Source organism: Ctenopharyngodon idella, chromosome 5 (assembly GCF_019924925.1).
Source record: "Ctenopharyngodon idella isolate HZGC_01 chromosome 5, HZGC01, whole genome shotgun sequence".
Lineage (NCBI taxonomy): Eukaryota > Metazoa > Chordata > Actinopteri > Cypriniformes > Xenocyprididae > Ctenopharyngodon > Ctenopharyngodon idella.
The window spans coordinates 21,908,455-21,935,759 of NC_067224.1; the positions used below are offsets into that span (position 1 = coordinate 21,908,455).

Genomic DNA, 27,305 nt, shown 5'->3' on the forward strand with positions numbered 1-27,305 from the left:
TCGGAAAGTTCGAACCCACAGATCTTACTTTATGAGTAGGTTTTCATTTAGACTTATTCAGTTACATTTTTAAATACCCATACAAGTAATATGAAGAATACAAATTATTTCAGGGAAATAAAATATTTGCCATATGCAATTCATATACGTGAGCATTTATTCTTCTGTTGCGTCATATTGATATTCTGGCATTAAATGCCACAGTTTAATGGGTAAATTAATTTATCACGGAGGTAAATTCAACACACACACACGCACGCACTATTAGGCTTTTATTTGAGCACGTAACATGAAACTGAGGTGGCTGCTTCGTCCGACGAAGCTTCTTTCACAGGGTTTTGGCTGCTTTATTTTTTAAATAAAGCAGCCAAAAAATAAAATAAATTTATTTTTTAATAAATACCATATGGCGCTGTTTTCGACACTCTCGAAGCTTTGAATCTTTTCCCGAAACAATGAGGGGAAAGCCTCGGTGCTTCACGAGGCTTCATTTGCCCATCATTACTATATACACAACTAGATCTGCAAGCCATATTTACCCCTTATCAAATATCAAAATAGTTTGAATCAGCAGATGGCGCTGTTGATCACAGTCTAAACACTCCTTTGGGATAATAATAAATGAATACTTTTGTTTTTGAATTAAATAAACTAAGCCAATAGCAAGTTCGACGAAGACATACAAATTATTCATTGATTAACAAAAATAATACAATGTCTTGTGTCTTCCCTGCTAAAAACAGCCTAAGCAGGTCAGGTTTAAGCAGGTCTCCCTGAAAAGTACACCTCTAAAACCGCCCATCAGACCAGCTTCACTAGGCTGTGAGTGTGACTGGCTAAAACTAGTAGCCTATTGTAGGCTGGTTTAAACGTTCTTCAGCAGAGTTTCTAGACTGACTTATTACTTTGTTCAATTGCAAGTTAAATGACAGACAATAGCCTATTTTAACTATCCTTGATTGAAGATGTTTCAATGGTTGCTTGATGAGCACTGCTAGGTTGTAATAATCCATTGGTTTGAGACAGAGATATATAGATTCCCTAGATACACTTACAGCGTCTTTCTGTCTGTACTCTGTAGTGATGTTGTATGGTATTATTTAAAAAAAGAGCTATTAGTGGAGAGAAAAAAACCCTAAATGTGCGCCTTTGCTTCCCTTGCTCATCTGTTCTAACCACACAGCAGCAGATAATCAATTAACAGCTGGATAATTGCCCAGCTTTTCTCTGCATTGAAAGGTCATTATTAATGGCTGTGACAGAGAGAGAGAGAGTTGTTCTAATGCATATGTCACAATAATACATCAAATATACAATTATTAGCTTGATTGAAATGCAACATGCAAGAAAGCAATGTAGAATAAAGAATATCTTTTGAGTATCCACAAAGTCCTTGTTGTGACCCTGTAGAATTTTGTTGTTTCTACTTTACAGAATATGTAGATAAACCCTTAGATGAGCATTTTAAATGGGTGTCGGTCATTGGAATTGTGATTGATGACTGTTCAGGATTGTCAGACATTGTATTTGAGGCTGTAGCAGCCAAGGGCATCTTCCCTGTTAATCTGGACATAGTGTTCTTGCATGATAACTCATTGTGATGAGTGGATATTAACATGTTTTCTGGATTTATGATATATAGGGGAAAAATTAAGATAAGTATATAAGGCTGACAGGATGGCATGATCATAAATGCAGAGTAGGTGGAGATAATTATTTTATTGGGTTATGTTTCAAAAGACTTGTGCTGATTGGATATTAGAAGGAAATTGAGATTTGATTACCCACAGTTCACATACCTGTGTTCAACTACAAGAAGTGCTGACAGTGCAAACACATGGGGAATCCATTTTGTTCAAGATGTCTGCAAGCACATGTTAGTGTAACTATACTTTAGGGACAGTTTTGTCCCCAGAAGAGAACGAAATGGTTATTTAGGGTCAGTATTTAGTAGTATTTTTAATGAGCTTTATATAAAATTATAGAAACATGTATTCATTTACATATAAAATTTGTGTGTGGTATATGTAACATGTTAAAGATAGACAGCAACAGAACAAGCAATTATATTATATTTAGACTCCTTCCGTGGTCCTGTTGGGACTCTGCTGTTCGTTTCCTTAGCAACAGCACCTCACCCCATTCAGCTGAGACTGTCTTTGCCCAATTGGAGGCTGACTCTCAAGTGTGCTGGATTATTGATGAGATCCAAGATGGAGTTGTTCACATGATGCTGTAAGCAACATAACATGGCTAATAATGTAAATTCAGGACATCACTGTTTTTTCCTGCCATAGATTATGTGTATTTGTGTTCACTTATATCTGAGAAATTACACAACATTCAAAACAAAGAGCTTTGCAGCTTTACCAGTGTATTTCTTGTTCATTCTTGTGACTCTGTATGTTTTGTTTTGAAGAAGAGCACATTGTGCATGGCCAAATTACAGGTTTATATCTAGTGCTTTATTTAGCATTACCCAGTGTATCTAATTTGTTGTTTGGTATGTGTGCATGGTAAAGAGTTGTTGTAAACTGCTAATATTACCATTTTTACATAAGTTGGTTGTATTCATTTTTTAGTACAGAGTTCACGTTTTGAATACCCTTTAATTAATTAAATGGTGAATAATTTTTCTTTGCCTTGTTACAGTAACCATATCAGTAACCATATTTAGTAACCATATCTTTTAACCCATGATATCTTTTCTCACTCACAGTCAATAAGAACTTTAATAAAAATTTTGCTCACTTTTTTCCATTTTATATGTGAAAACAAAATATGTTCAACATCACTGTTTTTCTGCTTCCTTCTATCTTCTATATCAAAGTTTTTTTGTTTTTAATTAAAAGATACTAAAATGGATCATTAGTGATTTACACCGACATACTACAGTGCTGTTGTTTTCCAGTTGTTACTAGTATCAAGTGTTTTACAATAATTTAGTTGTAAGTGACCATTTTTATTTTATATTTTATTTTATTATGTTTGCTACATGATGTATTAAGTGTTTATGTGGTTTTAGTGCACTTTGGGAGAGATCTGCTGTGTCAAGGGGAGGACCTGCTGTGTCAAGTTGCATGTTGAAAGAAGTGTATCAGTTTTGAGAACACAATGCACAATCAATGTTTTAAAAAAATAAGTAAAAACAATGGAAATAAAATAATTATACTTCCTTTACTCCTTTCACATCAAAGCAAACAGAGTTAATCTAAAGTCACTTTAGGTTGCATGACTCCTCTGACCTGCATTGATTTGCTGACATCATGCTCAGATACATAAAAGTAATAGCATGCTGTGACCCAGACTTCTCACATTGAACTTCAGCCAATGTTATTTCTCTGGTACTTTTGCCGCTAGACATTTCCATTTTGATTTAACGCTACGGTTCTGTCTGGGTTTGAAAAATGCCTGCAGTGCCCAAGTCATCATTAGTTAATGTCCTCTATGGCATAAGGGCAGTGATGGCATAGTAGACTGCCAGAGTAGTGACCAGTCTGTTTTCCCTCAATCAAATAGATGTTAATGCAAACCAGTCTTGATTTACCACAACAGCTTATTTTTTTAAGAGTACATTTTTATTAGTATATTTTGTTGTTGTTGTTGTTTTATAAAAGTATGTAGGATATTGCTCTCCTTTTATTTAAAATAAAAGTTCAATTTAAAGTTATGCTCAATGTTTTTACTTTGTCTTCTTGAGGCTAAAACTTTAAATGCACAAATTACTTGCTTAAATCCTGTTCAATTTGGGTAAATTTGGTTGGAGCCAGAATCAGACATATGATCCCTGGGGCTTAGGCCTGTTTTGTAGCCAATTAACCTCTCAGAAATGCCTTTGAGCAAGCACAAGAACACAGTTCCCCCATCAACAACATAACTTTGTGGAATACATGAACTAGCATACTCTACAAATAAAAACACAAAATATTTTCCATGAAATTATTTATTGTGGACTGATTTACCTTCTTTTTAACTGTAGTTCCCTTTACATCAAACACCCCGTAGTTGAGGAGATACATCGCACACAAACATCAAGAAAAAGCACAGGGTAATACTTTCACTTGAGACTATCCTCTAGATATGGGATTAGGGAATGAAAAAAGGGAAAGATGCAAGTTCACAAGGTATATATATATATAGTTCATACACAACTGCAGACATATTCTTACTAGCACCCGAAGGTCAGCGAGGAAAACCAGAGGGATTGTGAAGTTTTGAGAGAAAGTGAAGTGTTACTGTAGGTCAGAGGAAAGAGGGGAGTGATAGACTGGATGTATGTGTTGTATTTACTCTTGTAGATGTCTTGCGGATAGACAACAATGCATTTTGCTGAAGCATGTGGCTAGAAGAGTCTGTTGACCATTGCTGCTGTTAGTATAGAATAAAGAAGTGTCCAGTTCTGAACTGAGAGTTTTGAGATCATTGTCATATCAAGTTTATTGTTATTTTTGTTGTTGTTGTTGTTGTTGGAAAGGGTTGGGCCACAATGGCACCAAGTTCCCTGGTAATTTTTTGTTGATGTGATATTGGTTCTAAATATTGTGGTAAAATGTTTCAAGCAGTTATGGCTTTGAAATATTTTAACAACCTGTGGCATTATCCCGTATTGTCATGTAGACATCACGCAATTTAAATACTGGTAGAAACTGTAAAATCCATATACTGTGGAAGCGTCATAGTAATTGATGATTGGAATTTAAATCTCATTGACAATCTTCAATGCGATGGTAAAACTTCCATGACTGTATGGTTATTGATTAAAAGTGACATTTAGATACAACAAACCTGATCCAAGTTCATGATTTTCCAATATTTCAGTCATATCCTTGCAGTGATTTGTTGGCAGTAAAGAGTGAGTTTCCCCTCATAGTCAAAAGAAAGCACAGAGAAATGTCAAGGATAATACATTACACATGCACATATCATCCGACCACTCACTCCGTCACTAAACTATTTATAATTATAGTACAGTGCAATTTTATAAAAGATTCCTAAGGAAAGGAAAGTTTTCAGTTTCTCAACTTTCAATGTACCACAATTTGATGGCATTGACTAAGCTAAGAAAATAAAAAGATGGATAAGATTTGGATGAACAGTGCATACAGAAGAGCTCTCAACATTGAGTGAAATGTTCAGTTAAAAGGATAATCAACTCCATTTGGAGTTAGAGAAGAAAACAATAGTTATTAAAGAAAAACAAAAACAATTGTTGAACTTTGACACAACTCTGAATCGACAAGAGTTTCACATGTTAGAGATCTCCTTTTATGATTAACTTCATAGGAATGCCCAAAAAGCAAATTTCAAAGTTATAAATTATTTAAGAATTAAATAAGGCAAATAAATATTGCAACTCTATTACTCAGTTAATTGGATAAAAACATTAACATAAATAAAGTGTACAAATAATAAGCAGTACAAATTGATGAGTAACAATTTTTGGAGTTCAAACATTTAATATTTTACCCTATTAAAAAAAGGCTGGTGTGAAATTCATGTGATTTCAAGCTAATGATTTAAAGAAATATCTCCTACCTGTAAAAATTCATATCTATTACAATGGTGACAATATAATTAATGAATTCTTTGCTAGTCCAGGAATTAAGGTTTTTACGTATGACTTATGGTATCTCATGTTTTCTCAGGCATTTTTTCAGGGAGTCTTTTAAATTGGTTAGACCATTATTCTATTTTGCATTTAATCACAAAAGTAGCAAGCTTCACATTCATATTTTATGCAACTCATTGCGGCTGGAATATGATGTTAAATGTAGCTTTTGCATCCAATGATATATATGTAATTGTGGATCATACATACCATTTAATTATCCTCATGTTAAGTGCATCATGTTTGTTGTACATTCAGTTTAACTTTCTAAGGCATTTAAACAATCCCTCAACCTTTGGTGTAAACATTATCATTTATGGAGTTCTTTTTCAGTGATCCACTGATCCGTTTATAATCTGTTTTTAAATGAGTAAATTTGTAGTTGCTCAGTACAGTGTGTTTATCGACCATCTACTGTATGTATTTAGTCAGTTGTTCAGTTTGCTCTAAGTAGCTTCAGCTGGGTGTTTGTGTGTTTGAGGAGGTCTGATACACAGCAAAAACTGCTCTTTGTGTTGTCAACAATGTCTAACCAAATATTTTCACAACCTGAGACCTCAAAAAGTACTTGAAAATTTTACTGAGAAACATTTTTGCTGGTTCCTCTACTGAGTATATGGAAAGAGATCCAAAACATTTGCTTTTGTGAATGTTTGTAGTAAGTTTTCCAATTGTTTGCTCTCCAACATCCAACCTCTACCACATCTTGATCATGACAATCACAGCTCAATCTTACATGCAGGGAAAGATTCATCTTGCATGACCACAGTGCTGCTGCTTGCCAAAACCATGATGTTTAAGTCTTGCTGCTTCTCATGGGTTTCCTGGTACCACTCCCTCATAACTTCTGTATCATGGGTTGGAATCAGTGTGACCTAGAGGGGTAAGAATATCCATATCAATATCATATGCAGCATTAATTTCAAGGAAAGTATTCATAATTAAATGTTTAAATTATGAATCAGACCATTGGAAAAATAACAGTACCTGCATATTATTTCCCCATTGGCTCTTTCCTTCCAACAGAGCATCCAGAACTGCCTTACTGGGCTCCTGTGCTGTAGGATCATTGCCACTGACTACAAAGTAGGAGGATCGGATCCGTTTAAAGAACTCAGCATCCACATTCTTGGCATTGCAGTGATTTGGTATGTAAACTAGGTCCATATACATTGGAGGACAGTTAGGTACTGATGTTCCATTGCTGGACTTGGTGCTTCCTTAACAACAATAAAAAGATATAAATCATATATATAAACATATACAGTAAACCTCTGATATTAAAAGCAAAGATAAACAATGCTTTAAAAAGACTATAGACTTTATAAAGTCTATAGACATATAACTGTCTATTATGTAAGGTGTTATAGTAAACATGTATTTTTCATATTTTTAAATTGTGAGTATGAAACTACAGTTACCTGAAGTGCTGCTTTTCACTCCCCTTGATGCAGAGGTATTAGTAGCATTTTTGGCATCTTTATCTTCTGTAGCTTTTTTTGGAGAAGATACTTTCGACTCTTTGATGGCACTTGTTTTTGACAAGCTCTTTGTTGCAGATGACTTGGTCTTGCTGCTGATGTTCTTTTTTGGCTTCCCTTTTTCATCTTTTTGGGATGCCTCCTGAGCCTTAAGAGCCTCAGGATCTACCATGCAGGCATCAGGATGTGGAGGAGCAGGAGCAGGGTCTCTGGGTGTGACTGGAGGTGGGTCTGCATGACGATAAGTAATTGTCCTATCTGTTGGTAGTGTTTCTGAGTCATCCTCAGAGTCAATATTTGCATCTGCAGTTATTGAAGGGCACTCCTCTGTGCCAGGAGGAACATCAGAGTCTGTTTGAGAGGGCGCTGATTCACTTACAGAGGTTGGTGGAGTTTCTTCACACTGCTTGTTCTGCTGTTTCCCTCCAGGTGGTGGTGGTGGTCCTCCTCCAGACTTAGCAAGTGGCTTTTCCTCCTCCAGAGGTTGTTCCTCATTCATGAAGTACTCAAGAGGACTGGGGTTTATAAAGGACGGAGAAAGCTCTGTTTTTGGATGTCTGTATTCACAAGAGGTCACCAAACACAAGTCCACATCTGCTCGTGACTGAGAAAGGATTGTTTTTGATGTATCTGGCCCTATGGACCCACCATCACAAATTTTAGTAGATTCTCCATATTGACAGCTGTAGGAGCTGCTGGAAAACTTCTCTTGAGTGTCTGTCTGATTGGAAGAAGGAGAAAGTTGGTCTGGAGATGACATTTTGGGGCTAGTGGGGGATTTCAAGTCTGTGAAGGGATTTGTCCCTAAGCCAAGTTTAAGCTCTTCTGTCTTCTGAGAAAAACAAGATGACACCGTAGGCGATGAGGGTGACTGGGCCTTCGGAGGAGTCTTCTCAAGATTTTGTGTGTCCTCTGTTTCATCCATACCAGTCTCTTCGTAAAATGAGCTGGGACTAGGTTTATCTTTATCTGTACCTTCATGCGAAGTACTTGGTCTTCCTAGAACAAGAGAAAAGTCAGGAGATAAAGGGGACTGATTGCAGGGTGACTGTTTAGGAGTAACAGACTCTGAGAAACGGCCTGCATTTGGGGAAACTTCTCTTGGCTCCCCAATTTGGCAGGGTGTTGTAACTGATGGGGTGGACTGAGAGGCATCTGATGGGGAAGCAGAAGCAACCTGGGTAATATCAGACTCTTTGAAAAGCATTGCCTTCTCTCCAGCTTCCCCAGGTCTGTGCTGTTCTCTCATGAGACCAGCTCCATCCGAGGGGCTGTAATCAACTTCTGTAGGACCATTTTCAGTGGCTGCACACTGCATTCCTCCTGCAGATGGATGATCTGGTGACTGCTTGCTAAAATCCAATGCAAATGAGTGGTCTGGGGATTCTTGTCCACCCTCAGCTGACAAAGACTGCTCAGAGGATTTTGTTTCTTGTTGTGGCATTCTCAATTTGGCTGTTTTTGGAGAAACATCAGGGGAGATTGACATAGGCCGGGAACTGTCCTTAGATGGGGAGACTTCTGCTTCTTGCATTGTGGTTGGAGTCTGAACAACAGAGACAGAAAGAGAGTCATCCACTTCCGTGGAATGCGGGGAGCCCACTTCAGCATGAAGTGATGGGGAGACCTCATCTGTTGTAGGTTCTGGTAATGAACTTGTTGCAAGTGACGCTGTTGAGGCAGAGGCAATGTGCGAAAATGTGTCCTCTGCAACAACCTCATCAACTGGCGTAGCAGACTTATCAGATGTGGTCCCCTCAGATATGGACATTTTGCTGTCCTCTTTAAATGTTGTGAAAGGTATTGTATCAGACAGGCTCTCTACTTTAGCTGGCAGCAATGGTGTAGCAGATGAAATTGAAGAACTGTCATCAGTTGCTAACTTCTTATCATTATTGTCAGTCTGGCTTTGGTCAAGCTCAAAATTGGTTGATAAATGTGCTTCATAACTTGGTGATTGCTTCTTTCCCATTTGTGACACAGGCACTGCTTCATCAATAGGACTAGCCTCTCTGGGAGAGTATTCCTTGTCACTTGTTATGTCAACAATAATAGGACCCTGGGGCTCAGATGATTTCTCAGATGGTAGAGTGCCAGCTTTCTCCTCCACTGGGGATTGGTAGTAAGGTGTGTGACCTGAGGACTGAGGAGATAAAGGGCCCTCTAATGTTTTCTCATCTGGACTGTATGATTCCATTCCTTTTGACATCCCCGCTAGTGTGGTTCCCAGTTCAATCGGTGAAGATACACCTGTATGAATATGGTCAACGTTCACGTTTTGGTCACCGGAAGGTGACCTGACAAGAGGCAAAGTTGTAGTGGTAGCAGTGAGCCTGTTTGAATCAAAAGAGAATCTGTCTTTAGTTAAAAACTCCTTGGCAGGTTTGTCTTCCTCCAGTGAAGATGGAGGTGAAATGGTGGAAGCTGATGCATGATAGTCATGCCCCTCTGTGGCATCGCTCTTGGAGTGATCTAATTCAGGAAGATCTTTGAGAGGTGAGAGTTTCTTTTGTTCATAATCTGTAGCCATGCCGTACCTGACAAAATCTTGGGAGGGAGAATCACTTTCATCATTAGTTGTCTCGTCACTCAATACATCTCTTGGAGTTGACATTTCATCCATAGGTGTTGGAACACTTGAGATCTCAATTGTAGACTGAGTGTGTCCAGATGTTGTGTATTCTTCTGGAGGCTCATCTCGGTTTTCTTCATCAGAGGCGACCTCACTTTCTGGACCTGCTGGTAGGGTTTCATCATGAATAGAAACAGCAGGAGATACAGGTGCAGAGAGCCTTGGTGGTGTGGTTACATCAAAACTCTGCAACTCAGTTTCTTTGTCATTTTTACATTGTGGTTCTTCTGCATCATAATCTGATCCTTCCTTTGTTTCCTGCTCTCCTTGCTCTCCATCATCTTTTAATGTAGATATTGCTCTGTCCTGCTCATCCACTTCCTCTGTATCTCCTTTTTCTTCATAGTCTCCTATCTCAGATGACTCTTCCAACCCTGTTCCCTCATCTTCAAATTTTTCACTGGTACCATTGCTTTTTTGATTGGGTTCTAGCTCTCCTGGAGTGCCACCACATTCCTCCTCAGCTTCTGTGGTTGCTATTCCTTCATCCAGTGACTCTACTGTTTCTGGAGATTCTTTGCAAGGAGTTATTTCTTCATGCTTGATCATCTCTCCTTGATCAGAATCGTCTACTTTGGTCTGAGATAGGATTTCATCATCTTCAACAATCTCCTCTGCTTTCAGAGCCTCAAAGTCTTTAGTGAGGTCCTCTGGAGAAGACATCAATGATCTCTCTGCCTCAAGAACATCTGTTACACTAGCTTCAATGGCAGGTTCTTCAGCAGTAGCATCTGAGACAGAAGGCGCTGCTACTAATTCTCCTGCATCTTTTTTTGTGGGCTTAGCCTTGGCCTTCTCTTTGGATTTTGCAGGACTTCCAGGAGCCTTTCCTCTTGCTGCAACCTTTGGTTTAGGTGCAGGTTTTTTTGCCTCTGGCGTGCTAGGGGCAATCTTTTTCAAGATACCAGCTTTCCTCAAATCTTTCTTAGGTTCTTTTTCATCTTTCTGCATTTCTTTCTTTTCATCCTTTCTGCTTTCCTTTAATAGGGAATCTTTCCTAATGTCCCGTCTTTTAATTTCCTTCTTCACCTCTTCTTTCTTCACTTTCTCTTCTTTTATGGCCTTTTCTTCTTTTTTGGGTGTGGGTTTTTCAGCCTTTTTATCAGCCTCACTCTTTTCCACTGATTTCTTTGTTTCTTTCTTTATTGTTTTTGGTTTAATGTCAGCTTTCTTTTTCTCTGGAGTGTCAATTTTGGGTGTTTGCTCAATCTTGCCTTTAATGTCCTTGTCTCCTGCTTTCACTTTTTTCACAAGTGCTTTTTCTTTCTTCTCTGTTTTTTGAGTTGGCTCCTGAGTTTCCACAGAGTCAGTTTTACTAAGGATTTTTAGTTTTTCAGGGGTTTCTTCTTTGGACTCTTTGTGGAGATTTTTGCTTGGGGATGGTTTTGATGTGGACTTTAGACTCTCTTTACTGTCTGTCTTATGTTTCATCTTTGCTTGTTTCAGTGTAGGGGCTAAGTTTGAATTAAGCTCTTTTTGTGTGATCACAGGATGTTTGAGGAAGTCCAAGTGTTTAAGTTTCTCTAGGCCTTCGAGAATATTATTCTGAGTGGAATTGCCTGGAAACAGAACACGGATGATTTTTTCTGATGGGTTAGCAGGATGCCACACAATCAGTGATGAGATGGAAGACAAATATGAGATTGGGAGCTCTGATTCTTTTCCATTTGGCAACAAGACAGGGGCTTTGTCTTTATCACTACCAGTCCATTCTTTCAGGAAGTATTGCAACTCCTTGCTGTTCTTAGCAGGGTTAAGAACATACATTTCAAGCTTTCCAACCCCCATTTTCTGGAAAAGTATTATTGGTTCTACTGTATTCCCAATATTCCTATGCAGAGGTTCAGGTTTTAAAGACAGCTTGTTTAGGTACTGCAGTGTGAGAGATGCCTCTTCAGCATTTCTTCTAATCCTGTAGTTGGGCTCAAGGTTTTCCAGGTTCTGGGGCATGTTGACAAACATGACACCAATATCAGGTGAGATCATATTCTTTGTCCAGTCACTGTTAGCTGTGGATCCCTGTGACTGCTCCTCCTCAAGTTCAGCTATTTTGCGCTGCAGCATGCTATTGATACCAGGGAGGTTGTCATCTCCAATGTGTGTGAGGAGAACAGAATCCACTCTGTCCAGATGGCGTACCAGCTTCCAAAAACATGACTTTCTATCAGATCCACCATTAATCAGCATGTTAAAACCGTTAACCGCAAACAGTGCTGAATCACCTCGTCCACCAGGGAAAATATAGCAGCATGGTTTGGATAATTTTAGGAACCCTCCTGAGGTTGGGGGTTCCAGCATGTCAAATGGAGATGGGATCTCTACAGATTCTGACAGGTACTCTGTGAATTCAGAAAGACCTTCCATTTCTGGAAGTATGGTTGGGGAGTTTAGCTTCATATGGATGAAGTCCTGCAAGTTGTGTTTGTCCAGGTTCGAATTTTTCCAGTCACCATGCTCAGGACAAAAAAGGGTTAAACTGGCTTTGTTAGCTGGATGTATGGTGCTTAGAAGTTCTCCGATCTGTGAGTAAAATGAATTGAAATGTTTCAGTAAACAAGACAGCTTCACTGACTTTAATGTTAAACTGTAATGTGCTTGCTGAATTTTAGTATTTGTTGACTGTTCGAGAATCTTTTCTCAAATGCAGTCACAAAACTGGTACATATACTGTAGCAAACCGAAGCAAAAAGCTAAGAATCACTCACCTCTTGATCTGTAAAAATGTCAATGAAACTGGAAAGAGAAAAGGAGCCTGATTGGAGAATCAGCTCGCCTGTATTTTCAAAACACTGTCCTGCCAGGACAAGCAGCTTATGGTGGGCTGTGTCTGATACCATCAGACGTACCTACGTGTAAACAAGGTTTATATTATATATTATATTATAATCTTCATTAAACATGGACTTGGTTTGGACTGATCGTGGCTTGCATTAGATGCAACAAAACAACATAGCATGTGAAGGTTATCCTTAATTATTTAAATGCCATATCTACAAAAAAACTGTTACCTTAATCAAGTGAGAGTTTGCAATGTAAAATTTCATATCATGCCATAAAAAACCCACCTAACAGACGTAAACTTGTTGCTATAAGCTCATCTAAACTTTTTTGCATTTTTTTGTGACTTTAACAGAAAGAAATGTCATAAATTTCAACAAATACAAATTGTATTACTTTGGCTTTTGGCTCTTTCTTGTTCTCTGTCTAGGCCAGCATTTTCCAGTTTGCTGCCATTGACTGTTCTGGGCGGTCTGCCAGGTTCAGACCTGCAGTGCTTTACCATATTATTAATGCAGAGTCAAACTGCAGTCACACTGTGCAAGAAAGGCTTTGTGTGTTTGACCGTGTTGTGCATAGTTATAGTTTGCCTGCAACTGCGACACATCCATTCCATACGTAACTATTTGATGTCATGGCATTTTAGTTAATTAAAATATTTATCAGAGGTTATCTTTGTAGTATCAAAAATATATTTTTGTAATATTAGGTTAGTCACTGGCTTTTCAGTTGATACTGTTGCCAACACTATAACCAGGCTCGATTCGAGGGGGATGCAACATCCCCTTGTAGGAAAAAAAAAAAAAGACAAAAAGCATCACTTCTGTAAAACCACCATTCCCCATTACCATCCCCATTAGATTAACAGTGTTGTGTATTATGTGAAACTTATCATGTAAATGAAATTTTAAAATTCTCTATATGATAATTAACGAACTATAACAGCGATTTGACCAATCAGAACTCAATATTGTAATGCGCTGCGCACAGTCAAGCAAGCTTTAGTTTGCGTTTGTTCAGAATGGCCAGGAGAACTGTTCAAGCTCATCTTTTGACTTTCTTTAAAAAGAAGTGAACAGAAGGTATATTTCATTGATATTAGTGTTTAAGGAAATTGCCCTGTCACATTAGAAAGAATAACGAACATAGCTAATGTGCATTGATTCCGTAAGTGATCGTTGTCAAAGTTGCAGTGAATTATTGAAAGTGAATGTAATCACAGAGGTGATAATGTACACATGCATATGTTAGCTAAATATATGTGTTCATTTATTTATTTATTTAATGTAAACTATGAGTTATGTTCATACGCCACTGTTTAAATTTGCAGAAACCATCCATTTAAGCCACAGCTAACTGTACTGTACCGCTAATTGTTCGACATAAGCACTCAAGCCACTGGCCGCTAATAGCTTTAATCCAATAAAATAAAAATGTTTAAAAATTAGGGGAAAAAAATTAAGGTTAGCTACAGAAACACAACCCCCTACCCCCCATGACCTCACCATCCCCATTGGTTGTTTTTTTTTTTCTTTTTTTTTATAATTCTATATAACCATGATGTTCTTGTCCTATAGGACACTAGTTCTGTGTTTATTCTTATCCCCAATAAGGTATTTGTTTTTATGTGAACCAGACACCTAAAACAGTTTTAAAATATGTTTTAGTGGCAGATATAGGTAAATTTATAGAAATATAGAGAGACAGAGAAAGGGTGTTTACCTCAGTGCTAACAGCTTCATCTGAAGGGTTGATGAGCACTACTGTCTCCAACACATTACTTTTGTGGTGCAGAATCTTTTGTCCTGAAAATAAAATGACATGTTATTAATGCACTCTGTGATGTACACACAATGCACATGGGGATCTTGAAAATGCTTTAGTTTGTGTTATATACTAAATTTAATTATGAATATGCATAAATATTTTAAGGATTGTCTTTGCCGAAAATAGCTTCTCAAGACCAGGACTCCAGTACAACACAAATGCTGCTGCTTATGGAACCACAAAGATAAGCCAAGAACTAGTTTTGGTGAGTTTATTTGGTCTGTAATTTTACTGAAGACCATTAATCCTTTTTATTTCATTACCATTCCTTCAGTCATGTATATATGAGTTATTGAGTTTTAAGTTAAATTTGCAGTCAAAATGGTTATGGTCTGTGTTTTTTAATGTGACATCTGTCTCACTTAACTGCCTTGTGTGTACTCTGCAAATACTCTCCTCTTCTCTTCCTCATTTCTCTATATATGCTCTATTGACACATATCTAATTAATATCTGCCCCTCCTTCAGCAATGTGTCATCCTTTCTCTTTCAATCACCACATGGGTGGAACACGAAAAAAGCTTTTTGGCTAACTGACCATTTTCTCTGTACTTTCAGTCCATACATGTCCTCTGACAGTGTGAATACTGACAATATAATAAGCCTCTGATTGTTCAATATCTTATTTCTTCCCATCCCCCGTCCAAATGGCTCATTATAAATTCAAGTGAGAATTTTCCAGTCTCTGTCTGGGTGAATCAATCCTATTATAATTTCATCAAGCTGTCCAGAAGCAGTGAGGCTGTAAGATTGCAGGAAACAGTCAACTCTGTCACTGTCAGAAGTAGAGTGTTTGCTATTACTGCAGAGGTCTTTGAGCCCCTTCTGTAACATCAACTTCATCACTCATGCAGCAATTGTTGTTCATAGTCTCATAATCCCCCCTCTGAGGTTGTTTTTTAGGTTCAGTCACCATGTGATCCATGAGTGCTGAAAATTGCTTGAATAATAAGGCCTTAGTTGCCTAAAATTTCAAGGTCTAAATCTAAAACACAAGAGGGCACACACAATTTTTTCCATTTGCACTTAACAGTGCACAACCTCTTGCATGGTCACACCACAGCCAAAAATAGTTGTTAAAAAAAGCCTGTATGTTGTGGATAAATTACATGCTTTTTGTACAGCAGAGATTTTACATTGCAGATATTGCATCTCATTCACTAAAGTTCATACACACATATTTGTGTATAAATCTGTTTGCAAACATTCTCACACAGAAATCATAATTCATAAATAAGTTTGCCCTGAAACTTTAGAAAACACAAATCACATGTATGTATAAATCACTGTTCTGGATTTGGCCCTGTATTATACTAATTACTAACTGCAGGCACAAGCTCCCTTCATTTAGAAGTTCATAATCTAGAATCATTGACAAGAAATGTACAGTAGTGGCCAAAAGTGATGTCCGGCAGGGATATTTGTTTTTAATGACCAAGTTCGACTAAACCATCAAATAGGAGGAAAATATTTTATATTTTTTAAATATTTTAAATATGACTAAATTATTTGGCAAAAAAAAGCTACAGCTACAGGCTTTATTTTACTATGGAAAAAATGCATACAAAAACAAAAAGCTCACAGGAAAAAGCATACATTGACAACACCATAATCTGTGAAATTGACCCAATGTCTTACCTAAACTTCAGATAGGTCTATAAAAAAGATCTTTATTATATTTCTCTCATCATCTTATATATTTGCAGGCTTTGTGTGGGTCTCAAAGACTGTTCACCTTAGGACATATGCAGTATGTTTGTGTCTGTATGTGTGTGTGCATAAATCCAGGTGGCTCTCTCATGCAGTGTAGGTAATTACAGTGTGTTTCCCACCTGCTGAGTTATCATCAACGCTGTGAATTTTTTCCTTTGCATGTCCCCCTCATCTAAACATATTCACTGTGTACTCCATATCTGTTTCTTCTTCTGTTATTTCCCCTGTATTTTTTGTGTTTTCTACTGCTCTCCACAAAACATTTATTTATTTTTAAGAAATAACTAGCATTACATAGACATCAGCTCTCAATAGATAGTATGTTTAATACTATTTCAGAGAAGTAATGTAGACCAACCAGCACAACAAGACTTTTCCTAAGGGTAGTGATTAATGATAATAATTTGTTACATCTATATAGTGCTTTTCTCTGAACTCATAGTGAGGGAAGGGGGGAATCTCCTCAACCAGCACCAATGTGCGACGGCAGCCATATTGCGCCAGAACGCCCACCACACACCAGCTTATTGGTGAGAGGAGTGATGAAGCCATTCAGTGTATATAGGGGTGATTAGGAGGTCACGATGATGGACAGAGGCCAATGGGCAAATTTGTCCTGGATTCCAGGGTTACACCCCTATTCTTTTTTCGAAGGACATCCTGGGGTTTTTAATGACCACAGAGAGTCAGGACCTTGGTTCAATGTCTCATCCAAAGGATGGTGTTTTTTTGTGACTCAATCATTATACTGGGGCATTAGAACCCACACAGACCACAGGTTTAGCATCCCCTGCTGACCTCACTAATACCTCGTCCAGCAGCAACCTAGTTTTTCCCGGGAGGTCTCCCATCCAGGTACTGACCAGGCTCAACCCTGCTTAGCTTGGGCAACCAGTCTTGGGCTACAGGGTGATATGGCTGCTGGTAATGACTCCAATATGGGCCAGTCTCTCTTTAATCATTAGCAGTGGGAGCAGGAGTTCCTTTGGGAGAACACGCTTTATCAAGATCAGTAGGAGGATGAGAGGGAGGAGCTAATGGAAAGAAGAATGAATTAAATGGAATGCATATGATTCGACCTGAAATCAACATCTGCATATAGCAAGGGGAGAGTACTTTATGTAGAACACACTGTAACTTAATTTAATCTCTACAGGTGTGTTCCTGAGATGTTGCAGTCATTTTACTGCAGTAATCTTTGCTCTAGTTTAGCTGCAGATATTCTTCAGAGCATAGACATCTTTGTATTGGTAATGAATGATTCTCTTCTAACCTCATTTCTTTTCTCCTTGTTCCTCTAAATCTAGGCAGGTCCGTTAAGACAGTTGATGTGTCAGTAACCTGACATGAATGCTATTTCTGCTGCCCAGCACACACCCAGACTCACGCAAGCAGAAAAGTGGCATCATTACAGGGCCAACCTCACGCCAGGGGGAAGACCATTTAGGTGACAAAAACAGCTGCTGTCGGGAACTCCAAAGAGATGAAGAGAAAAAAATTTGATTAGAATCAGTGGTGCGAACAAAATTTTGGACAAATTATACTACGGTCGATAGCAGTTTTCCTCTGCCCTTGGAAAATTTAACTGCTGCCATCGGCTATTATCCACATGGGTGAGTAAAATGGGGCTTTTATGATGAATTCCTCACCATACCTTAATTTTCCAAATCTGACATTGAAATGTTTTCCTCTGTTTTTTGTTGTTGTTTTGTTTGTTTGTTTGTTTGTTTGTTTTTTGGACCCCATCGACTTTCATTGTATGGGCTAATACAGTTAAAACATTCTTCAGAATATCTTTTTTTTTGTTCTGTCCATACAGTCCATACCGGTTCAGAACAGCAAGGGTGTGTAAATGAGTGAATTTTCATTTGTGAGTCAACTATCCCTTTCATTCAGTGTCAAATGGATGGTAAAGGTGTTGTAAGCTATTTTTTGTAAATATCACATAAAAATGTCTCCACCACCTTACAAATGTCAATGAAAAGTGTCATGAAGAATCAAATATATCTCTGTGTCACCTGGGGCATACCACCCTTTTTTACCCATCATGCCTGTTTTACATTGCAAGCGTGAATGGCGCGTGAGCAGCACGTTAGCGTAACTACAGCATAAACTGCAGCTGCAGAGACGCATGAGTATTCACACTGGAAGCGTTTGTAAAGCATCACAGCAGCGGCTCCAAGCTAGAATTTCTTTACAAAGACAACTATAAATTTGCTTTTATAAGTTGGTCATTTATAAAATTGATATTCTTGAAAGTTTGTTAACATGGGGAGGTGTACAACATTCTCATGTAGACGTAAATAACAAATAAACAAACTAACAAACAAGAAGCCTTGTGTCATATTGCTGCACATGAATGTGGTAAGCTTTGTGTTTACATCATCTGCCGTGTGTATGTTTACAAGACAGCAATCTCTGCAAAAAAAAGATTTATATATAGGCCTATATAGCCTACCTGTCTCTGTAATAACTAAAAAAAAAATTATATATCATATTTTCTGGCTAGTTTACTTTAGTTTTTTTTTTATAATACACCATACTTTCACCTAAACTGAATAATTAAAAAACAGATAATTGGGTAAATTTTATATAAATATTTTTGATTCTTAATTTTCTTTTCTGACATACTCCAATTCTTGTTAAAACATACTAGACATGCTTATTCTGTGCATTTTGAGCACTTTTTGTGTGAAATCATATTTATTTTGTTCATCAAAAGTGTGCTTATACTTTAATTGAGCGTTAGCAGCGCAGCAAAAATAGACCCAGCGCCGAAACGATCGCGGCACTGCTGCTCCTGCTCTGCTCCTGCAGCACAGCCTCTGCGTGCAGTGTGAATGCTGTAATCTGTTAACATGGGCGCCGAAAAAAATATGCGCTGATGACACGTGCGGTGTGAAACCCGGCCTCAGAAAACAGCAAATCCGAAATGGCCTTTTCCTGTGAATAATTAGCATGTGTGGATTTGATTATATGTTATATGTCCTTGAATGACTTTGAGTTTTTTTTTTTTTTTGAGAGAAAGAGAGAGAGAGAGAGAGAGAGGGGTTGAAGTTAGAAAAATGGCTGAAGTCAGCAAAACATCTGAAATTGCTTGTAAAAGCACCTTTAAATAACTATATTATGTTGTAGATATCTAACATAACTACAAACTTAGTAAGCTAAAGCAGGCATATTTGATTGTCACTTAGAAGCTGGGCTATTTCCATTCCAGTTTAATTCTGGGTGCAGATGTGTCAGCTGCAGTATTGTTTAACTTACACTAGCTTTGCGCTGCCACACTCACCCAACCCCATCCTCACCCCTCTTGTCCTGATCTCAACTCACACTGTCTCTGATACTAATACAGACTGAACACCCTTTGGGCAGGCAGCCTCATCTAATGACACTCACCACAACGCACAAACAAAGCAAACATCCATACAAACGCAATGCCAAAAACATGAATTTGACTTTCTCCCTCACTTTGTCTCTCTCCAACTCTGTTCTGTCCTTTCAATGCCAAAATGGGATTTTTAAAAGGGTATAGAAGAGCCCTTTCAAACACACATACAAATACTTAGAAATATCGATACCATTTATATCGGAGTTCATCTTAAATAATTCAGTACCAAAGTCCGAACAACAAAATTCCCTCTCACAAAATGGCACGTTGCACAAAAAGCTTCATGCAATGCATATTAATAACCTTCTAGCCCCTACATCAAAGCAAAGCATATTAGACCTGATTTCAGGCTCAGTTTAAAGACTATTACAAGAGTAGTATCGTAACATAAAAATGCTGTTTGCCTTTATTTGTCCTGTACTTGTATTACAGCTAGTGTTCTAATACTCACCGCACATTTAGAATTGCATGCTTGCCATCTATCAAAAATGGCAGGCTCATATGCAAAAACTTAAGTAGCCTACTTTTGAAAATCAATCTGGATAAAAGCATTTACCAAGTGCCTCGAATGTAAAATAGAAGCAAACTACAGAGAAGCAAAATTAATCAAACAAAGAGTTTCGTATTATGTAATTGTACAAAAATCTATAATTCGTTAACACGCCCAGGACAGCAATATCAGCCACCATGACTTTACTGTAAATCTTACTGTAAAAATGACTGGATATTCATTACATTTTATTTTTAATTTTTTTTTCTACAGAAGAAAGTAAGTTATACAGGTCTGGAACAACATGGTGAGTAAATGACGTAATTATTGGATGAACTGTTCCTTTAGATTGTCAAGTTGTTGAAGGAAAACTAATATCATATTACTTTATAATATGGCATTATAATATATGACATTGTCAGTTTATATGTCATACTTTTAATATGAATCATATCACAATTCTGGATGATCAGGCAGCATGTAAATGCACGGTAGACATTGCAATCATTTGTTAAGTGCTTATTGATTACATTACAGAAGCTGATTCATTACTATTGATTACTGCACTGTCTGATGCTGAGAGAATCTGCTGGACTATGATAGCTGATCTAATATTAAACCTCCAGGCACATTTTTAAGCTTCAGTCTCGACTCAAAGCAATGACAAAGTCAAAGTGCCAGGTACCATATGCTCATCCTCTAAAGGTCCTGAAGTATCTCAGAAGCAAAGGGATCCTCCACGCTCTTTTTATCTTCTGAGCCTCACAGACACAATATTGCCTCTCTCATAATTCTTTCTCAAGTATTCTTTCAAGTGCTCCCTCATCTTTTTTTTACTGTAATCTCTTTTCTGAGTTTCACACTGTGATTCATCTTCTGTTAGTGATTCTGGCAGAAGTTCCACATATTTCAAAGGCATTTGGTTGGTATTTTGTACAAAGGAGTTAATCCAATATAGATATATTTTTTATTTTTTATGTGAATTAATGTGAATAACCATGTGTTTTTTATGTTCCTCATTTATGTGTCGCTTTAGATTAAAGCCACTGCTAAATAAATAAATAAATGTATACATGTGTGTATTTGAGTCTCAAGTCTCCCTGTACTCTCCACAGGCCTCAGACATTTAATGAATTATATTTCACCCTCCTCCATGCTGACTAGTAATAGCCCACCTTCTCCCCTGCCCCCATTTATAATCTGTCTTACCCTCCTACAAAACCCCTGTAGGAGAGTTCGACAGATAATTATCCTACAATTCTCTTATACTCTGCGCTGAAAAGTATTAAGACTAAATTAATTTAAAATGCTTTGAAAATAAGAAGAAGTGTTATAAAATTGGAATTGCTGTAAAAAAGGGGGGTGGGGGAAGGTGAGACTGGTGGGATAAAGCAATTATCAAGACATCCACTAAGCATTTGTCTGTGGTGGACAGCTAATGGCTTTGCATTTAAAAGGCTTAATGGCCAAAAGCGGCATAATGCAAATTCCTCTGTTAATTTTCTAAAAAGCTTTGTATAAAGCCACCCATCGAGCAATAAATCTGATTATGGAAATGAACAAACACCTACATGTGTCATGTTTATCCTAAAGGGGGGATTAGTAGCCAATGATATATTCTTGTTTTGTCTTCTTCTGACAGTCATTTAGATGAGTAAATAAGAATTCCAGCATGAATTCTGATTTTAAACAAAGTAATGAGCTTGCTGCCTAATACCAAATCCAGAACAGTCTTAAGTGCCTCATACTAACATATATAATCAAGGAAAAGTTATGTGTAAGTTAATGTGCTATTAAGCTATAGTGTTATTTGTGTGCGTGTGTGTGTGTGTGTGTGTGTGTGTGTGTGTTTTCAAGCTAACACAGATTACATTTCAATCATTCAAGGTCAGTGTTGGCTCATCATTTGCTTGCATTAGCAGACTCACTGTCTCTCTGAAAGAGATATTTCCGTTATGGTTAAACTCCTATAATTTTCAGATATTTTGTGAAAAAAATCTATATCACTCTTGGGGTTTGACTGCATTTGAAGCCCCTGTGTACGACTATGTGTGCAGCCTTTAGTTCAAAAGCAGATAAAACCATTGTCATTAATTTTTCAGCTAATTATCTCACATTTAGCTTTTCATCCCTTGCAGCAATTCAGCATGAGAGAGAAAAAAGTAGAGAAAACAAAAGCTACAGAGGCAGACAGTCAGGGAGGACAGAGGAGGGGACACCAGGGACAGGGTTTGATCCAGACAGAGCTCCAGGCAGACCGTCTAAACCCACCTCTTTTATCTCCATCAAAAGAATCCATCAAGAACTCGCACAAAAAAAATCACAATGCAAAAAAAAAAAATGCAAGCTTACTCTAAATATAGAAGGGCATTATACTGTAGATATAGCAGAAAGAAATAGGGACGCAAATAAAGTTCTGAACATTGTGGTCATCTCTACAACATTTGCATGCTAAGTGCTAATATAAAGATAAACTCAAAGCATAATGGAAGAAATGTAACGCAGATATAGATTCAGGCACTGAACTGCTGAAGTGACTGTCACATCTTTCATTCCCTATAAGATGATTTAATTGGCAGAGAAATTATGTCACTGGAACACTTCCTGTCTATATTTATAGACAGATATTTTGAGGCAGATTTTCTATGACAAATTCAGCTTGGTGTGAAGCTGTTTTAATGACCTTGCAACATGGGAGATTTTGCTAAGTCATGGTAATGCTAATTTTCTATGGGTCTTTATTGTGAAAAGGGAAAAATAAATAGTTAATATTAATAATGACATTATAATGATAGACCCATAGAAAATAAAGACCCATAGAAAAAACTTTCAGCAACTGTTGTTTTGCATCTCTATACAATACACAATACTTTACACAATCTCTACAAAAGCTCTTTATCACTATTGAGCTTTGGGGTCACTAGTGTTTTAAATATTTAATATAAAGTTATCATAAAAGGCTACATAAGAGTTTTGAGCTGGCTAAAGGATATGAAGTGAGCAGATCATGTTCAGCCTACCTCTCACATCGGCTGAAAACCTGGCAGAGTGTCGAGAAACAAAAAGCTTCAGCTCCTGGTCCAAGTTACAATCTATCAGATTTGTGTCCCATGAACGAATTCCTGCAAGTCAAAGGAGAAAGGGTGAAAATATGAAATGTGTTGTACTTTTAATCAGTCATGAAGAGAACTGTTCTTTATGCAATACAGGCAATACAGGCTACTGCTTGCAACAAAAACTACCTCATTTCAAACGTTTATTTATTGAGTATGAAGTATGTAGCATTATGCCAGGGAGAGATCTGAAACTCAATTAGGCAAAATAACACTTACATTGGATCAGTCTAAAGAGGGAAGTAATCAAATAATCAGATTATGTTTCAGATCTTTCCTGCATATTGAACTGAAGCCCAGTATCTCTTAAATTCACGTAACTAAATGCTGGGCTTGGTTGGTAGACATGCAAAAGCTAATCAATGTATGGAAATATCTATGAACCTTCACGGTCAATGGTTAGCCAGAACAGAGATTATGCTTTTAAGAGAACATTTCTCGATATCAGATATACTTCAGAATGATCTGCCACTGAATGTTAAAAGGTTAAAGGGTTAGTTCACCCAAAAATGAAAATTCTGTTATTTATTGCTCACCCTCATGCCGTTACACACCCATAAGACCTTCGTTAATCTTCGGAACGCAAATTTAGATATTTTTGTTGAAATCCGATGGCTCTGTGAGGCCTACATAGGGAGCAATGACATTTCCTCTCTCAAGATCCACAAAGGTACTAAAAACATATTTAAAACAGTTCATGTGAGTACAGTGGTTCAATATTAATATTATAAAGCGACGGGAATATTTTTGGTGCGCCAAAAAAAACAAAATAACAACTTATATAGTGATGGCCAATTTCAAAACACTGCGTCAGGAAGCTTCGGAGCATTATGAATCAGCGTGTCGAATCAGAGGTTCAAAGCGCCAAAGTCACGTGATTTGAGCAGTTTGGCGCTTTGACACGTGATCCGAATCATGATTCGATACGCTGATTCGCTCCGAAGCTTCCTGAAGCAGTGTTTTGAAATCGGCCATCACTAAATAAGTCGTTATTTTGTTTTTTTGGCGCACCAAAAATATTCTCGTCACTTTATAATATTAATATTGAACCACTGTACTCACATGAACTGATTAAAATATATTTTTAGTACCTTTATGGATCTTGAGAGAGGAAATGTCATTGCTCCCTATGTAGGCCTCACGGAGCCATCGGATTTCAACAAAAAATTCTCAATTTGTGTTCCGAAGATTAACGAAGGTCTTACGGGTGTGGAACGGCATGAGGGTGAGTAATAAATGACATTATTTTAATTTTTGGGTGAACTAACCCTTTAAGAAGGCTGTTCACACTGTTCATGACAAACATGTTTTGTTTTATGATTCCATACTTGCTCCCCTCATGGGATCACAGAAGAATATTACCCCTATATTTCCGCTACCGCACATGCACAACCACAACTCGTGCCTTCAAGGCAAGTATAGTAATATACTGCTATTACTGCTGAATTTATGGTTAGAATGGTTAGAATTTAGCAGATGCCAAACCTCATTTACTCACAAGTTCCACAAAACAAGAGCACAAGTAGGCCTATGCCTGATGTAATTTCAGTTATTAATTCAATACAAAAGTAATGTGTTTTGTTTATCACAATATAAAAATATTCAATGAAAAGGCAAATTAAACCTGAAAAATCATTTTTTGTTTAGCTTTGAAGCAGGCCTCACCAAAGTGATAGAACTAATGAAAAGAGTGATACTTCTCTGTTCTTCTGTTTTTCTTGCACATGTCATGCTCACAGGGATCTAACTAGACCTAAGTATCCCACAACTAAAACTATCCGATTGGTTTACGAATCGATCTTCTCGGTGAATCAGTTGAACCAGTTAACAAATCGGTCTGAATGATTCATTATTTAACAGGACTGAATTGGCCAGAAAGGGGTTCTCTATTTTTGTAAAAATAATAATAATAATAATAGTAATTAATAGCCTAAATAAAATTATATGTATATTCTAAATGACTTATGTATGGGATCATGGCTGTATTGCTACAAACTCAACTGGGAAAGGGACACATAAAATCACTGTAAACACACATTAATGAAATCACATTTAAAAAACACAATATGTGTCTACATATTGCTTTATTGGAAATTTGGATGCTGGATCACGTGACTACGTAGTTACGCCTTGACGTAAAGAACAACCGAATCTGTTATTTGAATGAACAGTTGAAAATGACAGGTATGCGCGTCCCATCACTAACTGAAACGCCCTTTTTAGCATGAACGTGGGGCCCTTCTGACTTTCCGTAGGGACTGCAGTGCGGACCGCGCCACGCCTACAAGCCGGTGATTAGAAAAGAGTGAGTAGAATAGAGGAGGATGTAATTAAATCAGGATGCGCAGCAACAATGTCTCCAGGTCTGGTCAAGTGGGCAGAAGTTATGGCTTTTGCCATACAATGTCACACTTACTAGCTATGAAGTACAGCTAGCAATTTAATATGATTCTTTTTCTAAAGCATTTAATTGTAGTAGCTAGTGTTAAACTGAATAAATAATTTGATGAAATCTCTCTAGTACATGGTTATTTACGATGATTCCCACAAGAGTCGGATATAGTATAGGATATGATAAGAAAAACACGAGCTTAGGAAACAAAGAACTGGCGCGCCACATCACATCCACGCATATGCAAGGTGATGGTGCACATCCTGACTGCAGAGCCGATCGATGCTCCATATAAAGACCCTCCACCCCGGCAAAACAAGCGATAAGTCTTATTGATCGACACGCTAAAAATATGCATGCTGAATCATCCTAGCCCACAACAGAAGTCAGACACTGAAGTTTCAAGTCAAATTGCCAAAAACAACACATCTGGTTCATCAGATAGAGCTGCACGCCCTGCGAAAACAGTCATGGTGCTGATGATGGTGATGATGATGTCTTTGGGAAACTGGGTGGCGCGATGCGATCGCTTTGATAAGACACGCAGTGCACTTCGCCAGTTCTAACAGGGAGGGGCTGCGATACAGTTTCCATCTACATAGTCACACAACAAAGAAATCCAATAACATGATGCATGGAAAGTTACTTGCAGTCAGCAGAAATTTATGGCTAGAGTCACACATTAAATCACCAATTCAACCCCAAAGTGAGTTCAAGGTTAGTCTACTGAACTTGAAAAGGCAACTGCATAAGATACACGGGTACAAACATTATTAAATATTCATGGCATAAATAGCACTGAGGCACTGCACATCATTTGTTCATTATTCTTGTCAGCTGAGCTACCTTTCTCAATGTCCGCAATGGCACACTTCAGATGCTCGTCAGTGACCAGCTCCCCAATGACCACCAGCAGGTAATATTTGCCCTCGTCGAAGTGATGTGTCGAGGCCGTGGGCGATGCCGTGTTCCTGGTGCTGCTGACACCTCCGAAGGGTGCTGGAGTATCTACAGGTTCAACTAGCGTCGCCATTCTCTCAGACGCTCACACACTCTCTGTCCTGTAACCTGAAGTGAGCTGCTATGTGAAGCCGTGCAGCGGGCGCAGAAGGAGTGGCCCAGGCTTTTATATCCTCAGACTCTGTGTCATAGTGATGAGGAACCGCCGCTGCCTCTCCTCTCATCCAGCTGATGTCATGCAGCAAATCATAAAACAGCGCGAGACCAATTGGAACATTGAAAAGCCTTACATAATTAAAGGATGTCCAGAATGTATCGTTAACATTGGATTAACCTGTTGACATATGGATTGGGCATCAATATCCATAAAAGTTTACTCTTGAACGATTGCTGTAGCCTACTTTTTTTTTTATTAAAAGGTGTACCGACACCATTATTTAAAAAATAATAATAATAATAATTTTCTGTTACAAAACGTCATACCAATGAAACTACTGGAAACTGAATAATTTAAAAAGCCATTAGTGAGTTGCTAAATTATCTCAATAACATAACTTAATTTTATTAATATTCATCTAATTTTGAATAAACTGTTTGTCGGTTTACGTTTCTATCTCACAGAATTCATAACATGTCCAGTTAACATTTGACATAAAAAAAAAAATTAAAAAAATTATATTTTGCAGAATGAAAATACAAAACTGTTTCAGGATTATTTTTGCCTTGTGCTATTTGTTATTTTCATAACAACTAATCCCCTATAATTCTCATTCATGCAATGGAGAACATTTTATATTATTTAAATTGTAATATATATATATATATATACATACACACACACACATAGCATTACATTTACCTCAGGCAAGTCATTTAGTGTACAAAGCATGTTAGTTCACTAGAGAAATGAACTCTAGAGGGTAG

At 37.7% G+C, this 27,305-nt stretch overlaps 1 protein-coding gene across 1 annotated transcript; it reads right to left on the reverse strand.

The window, feature by feature from the left end:
• Nucleotides 1-3,925: 3,925 nt before the first annotated feature.
• On the reverse strand, nt 3,926-26,599 carry map1b (microtubule-associated protein 1B). Its single transcript, XM_051892922.1, has 7 exons — nt 26,268-26,599; nt 22,937-23,038; nt 14,222-14,304; nt 12,427-12,567; nt 7,030-12,241; nt 6,596-6,828; nt 3,926-6,483 (listed from the first exon to the last, which is right to left on the reverse strand). The coding sequence occupies exons 1-7, from the start codon at nt 26,452-26,454 to the stop codon at nt 6,328-6,330; spliced, it is 6,114 nt and encodes a 2,037-aa protein (XP_051748882.1). The 5' UTR covers nt 26,455-26,599; the 3' UTR covers nt 3,926-6,327.
• Nucleotides 26,600-27,305: the final 706 nt, after the last annotated feature.

Excerpts from the sequence above, each read along its gene's own strand:
- map1b (XM_051892922.1), bottom strand. The coding sequence starts at position 26,454 with ATGGCGACGCTAGTTGAACCTGTAGATACTCCAGCACCCTTCGGAGGT. Across the intron at positions 12,568-14,221 it reads ATGAAGCTGTTAGCACTGAG|GTACGTCTGATGGTATCAGA; the intron begins GTAAACACCCTT and ends GTTTACACGTAG. Across the intron at positions 6,829-7,029 it reads AGTGAAAAGCAGCACTTCAG|GAAGCACCAAGTCCAGCAAT; the intron begins GTAACTGTAGTT and ends ATTGTTGTTAAG.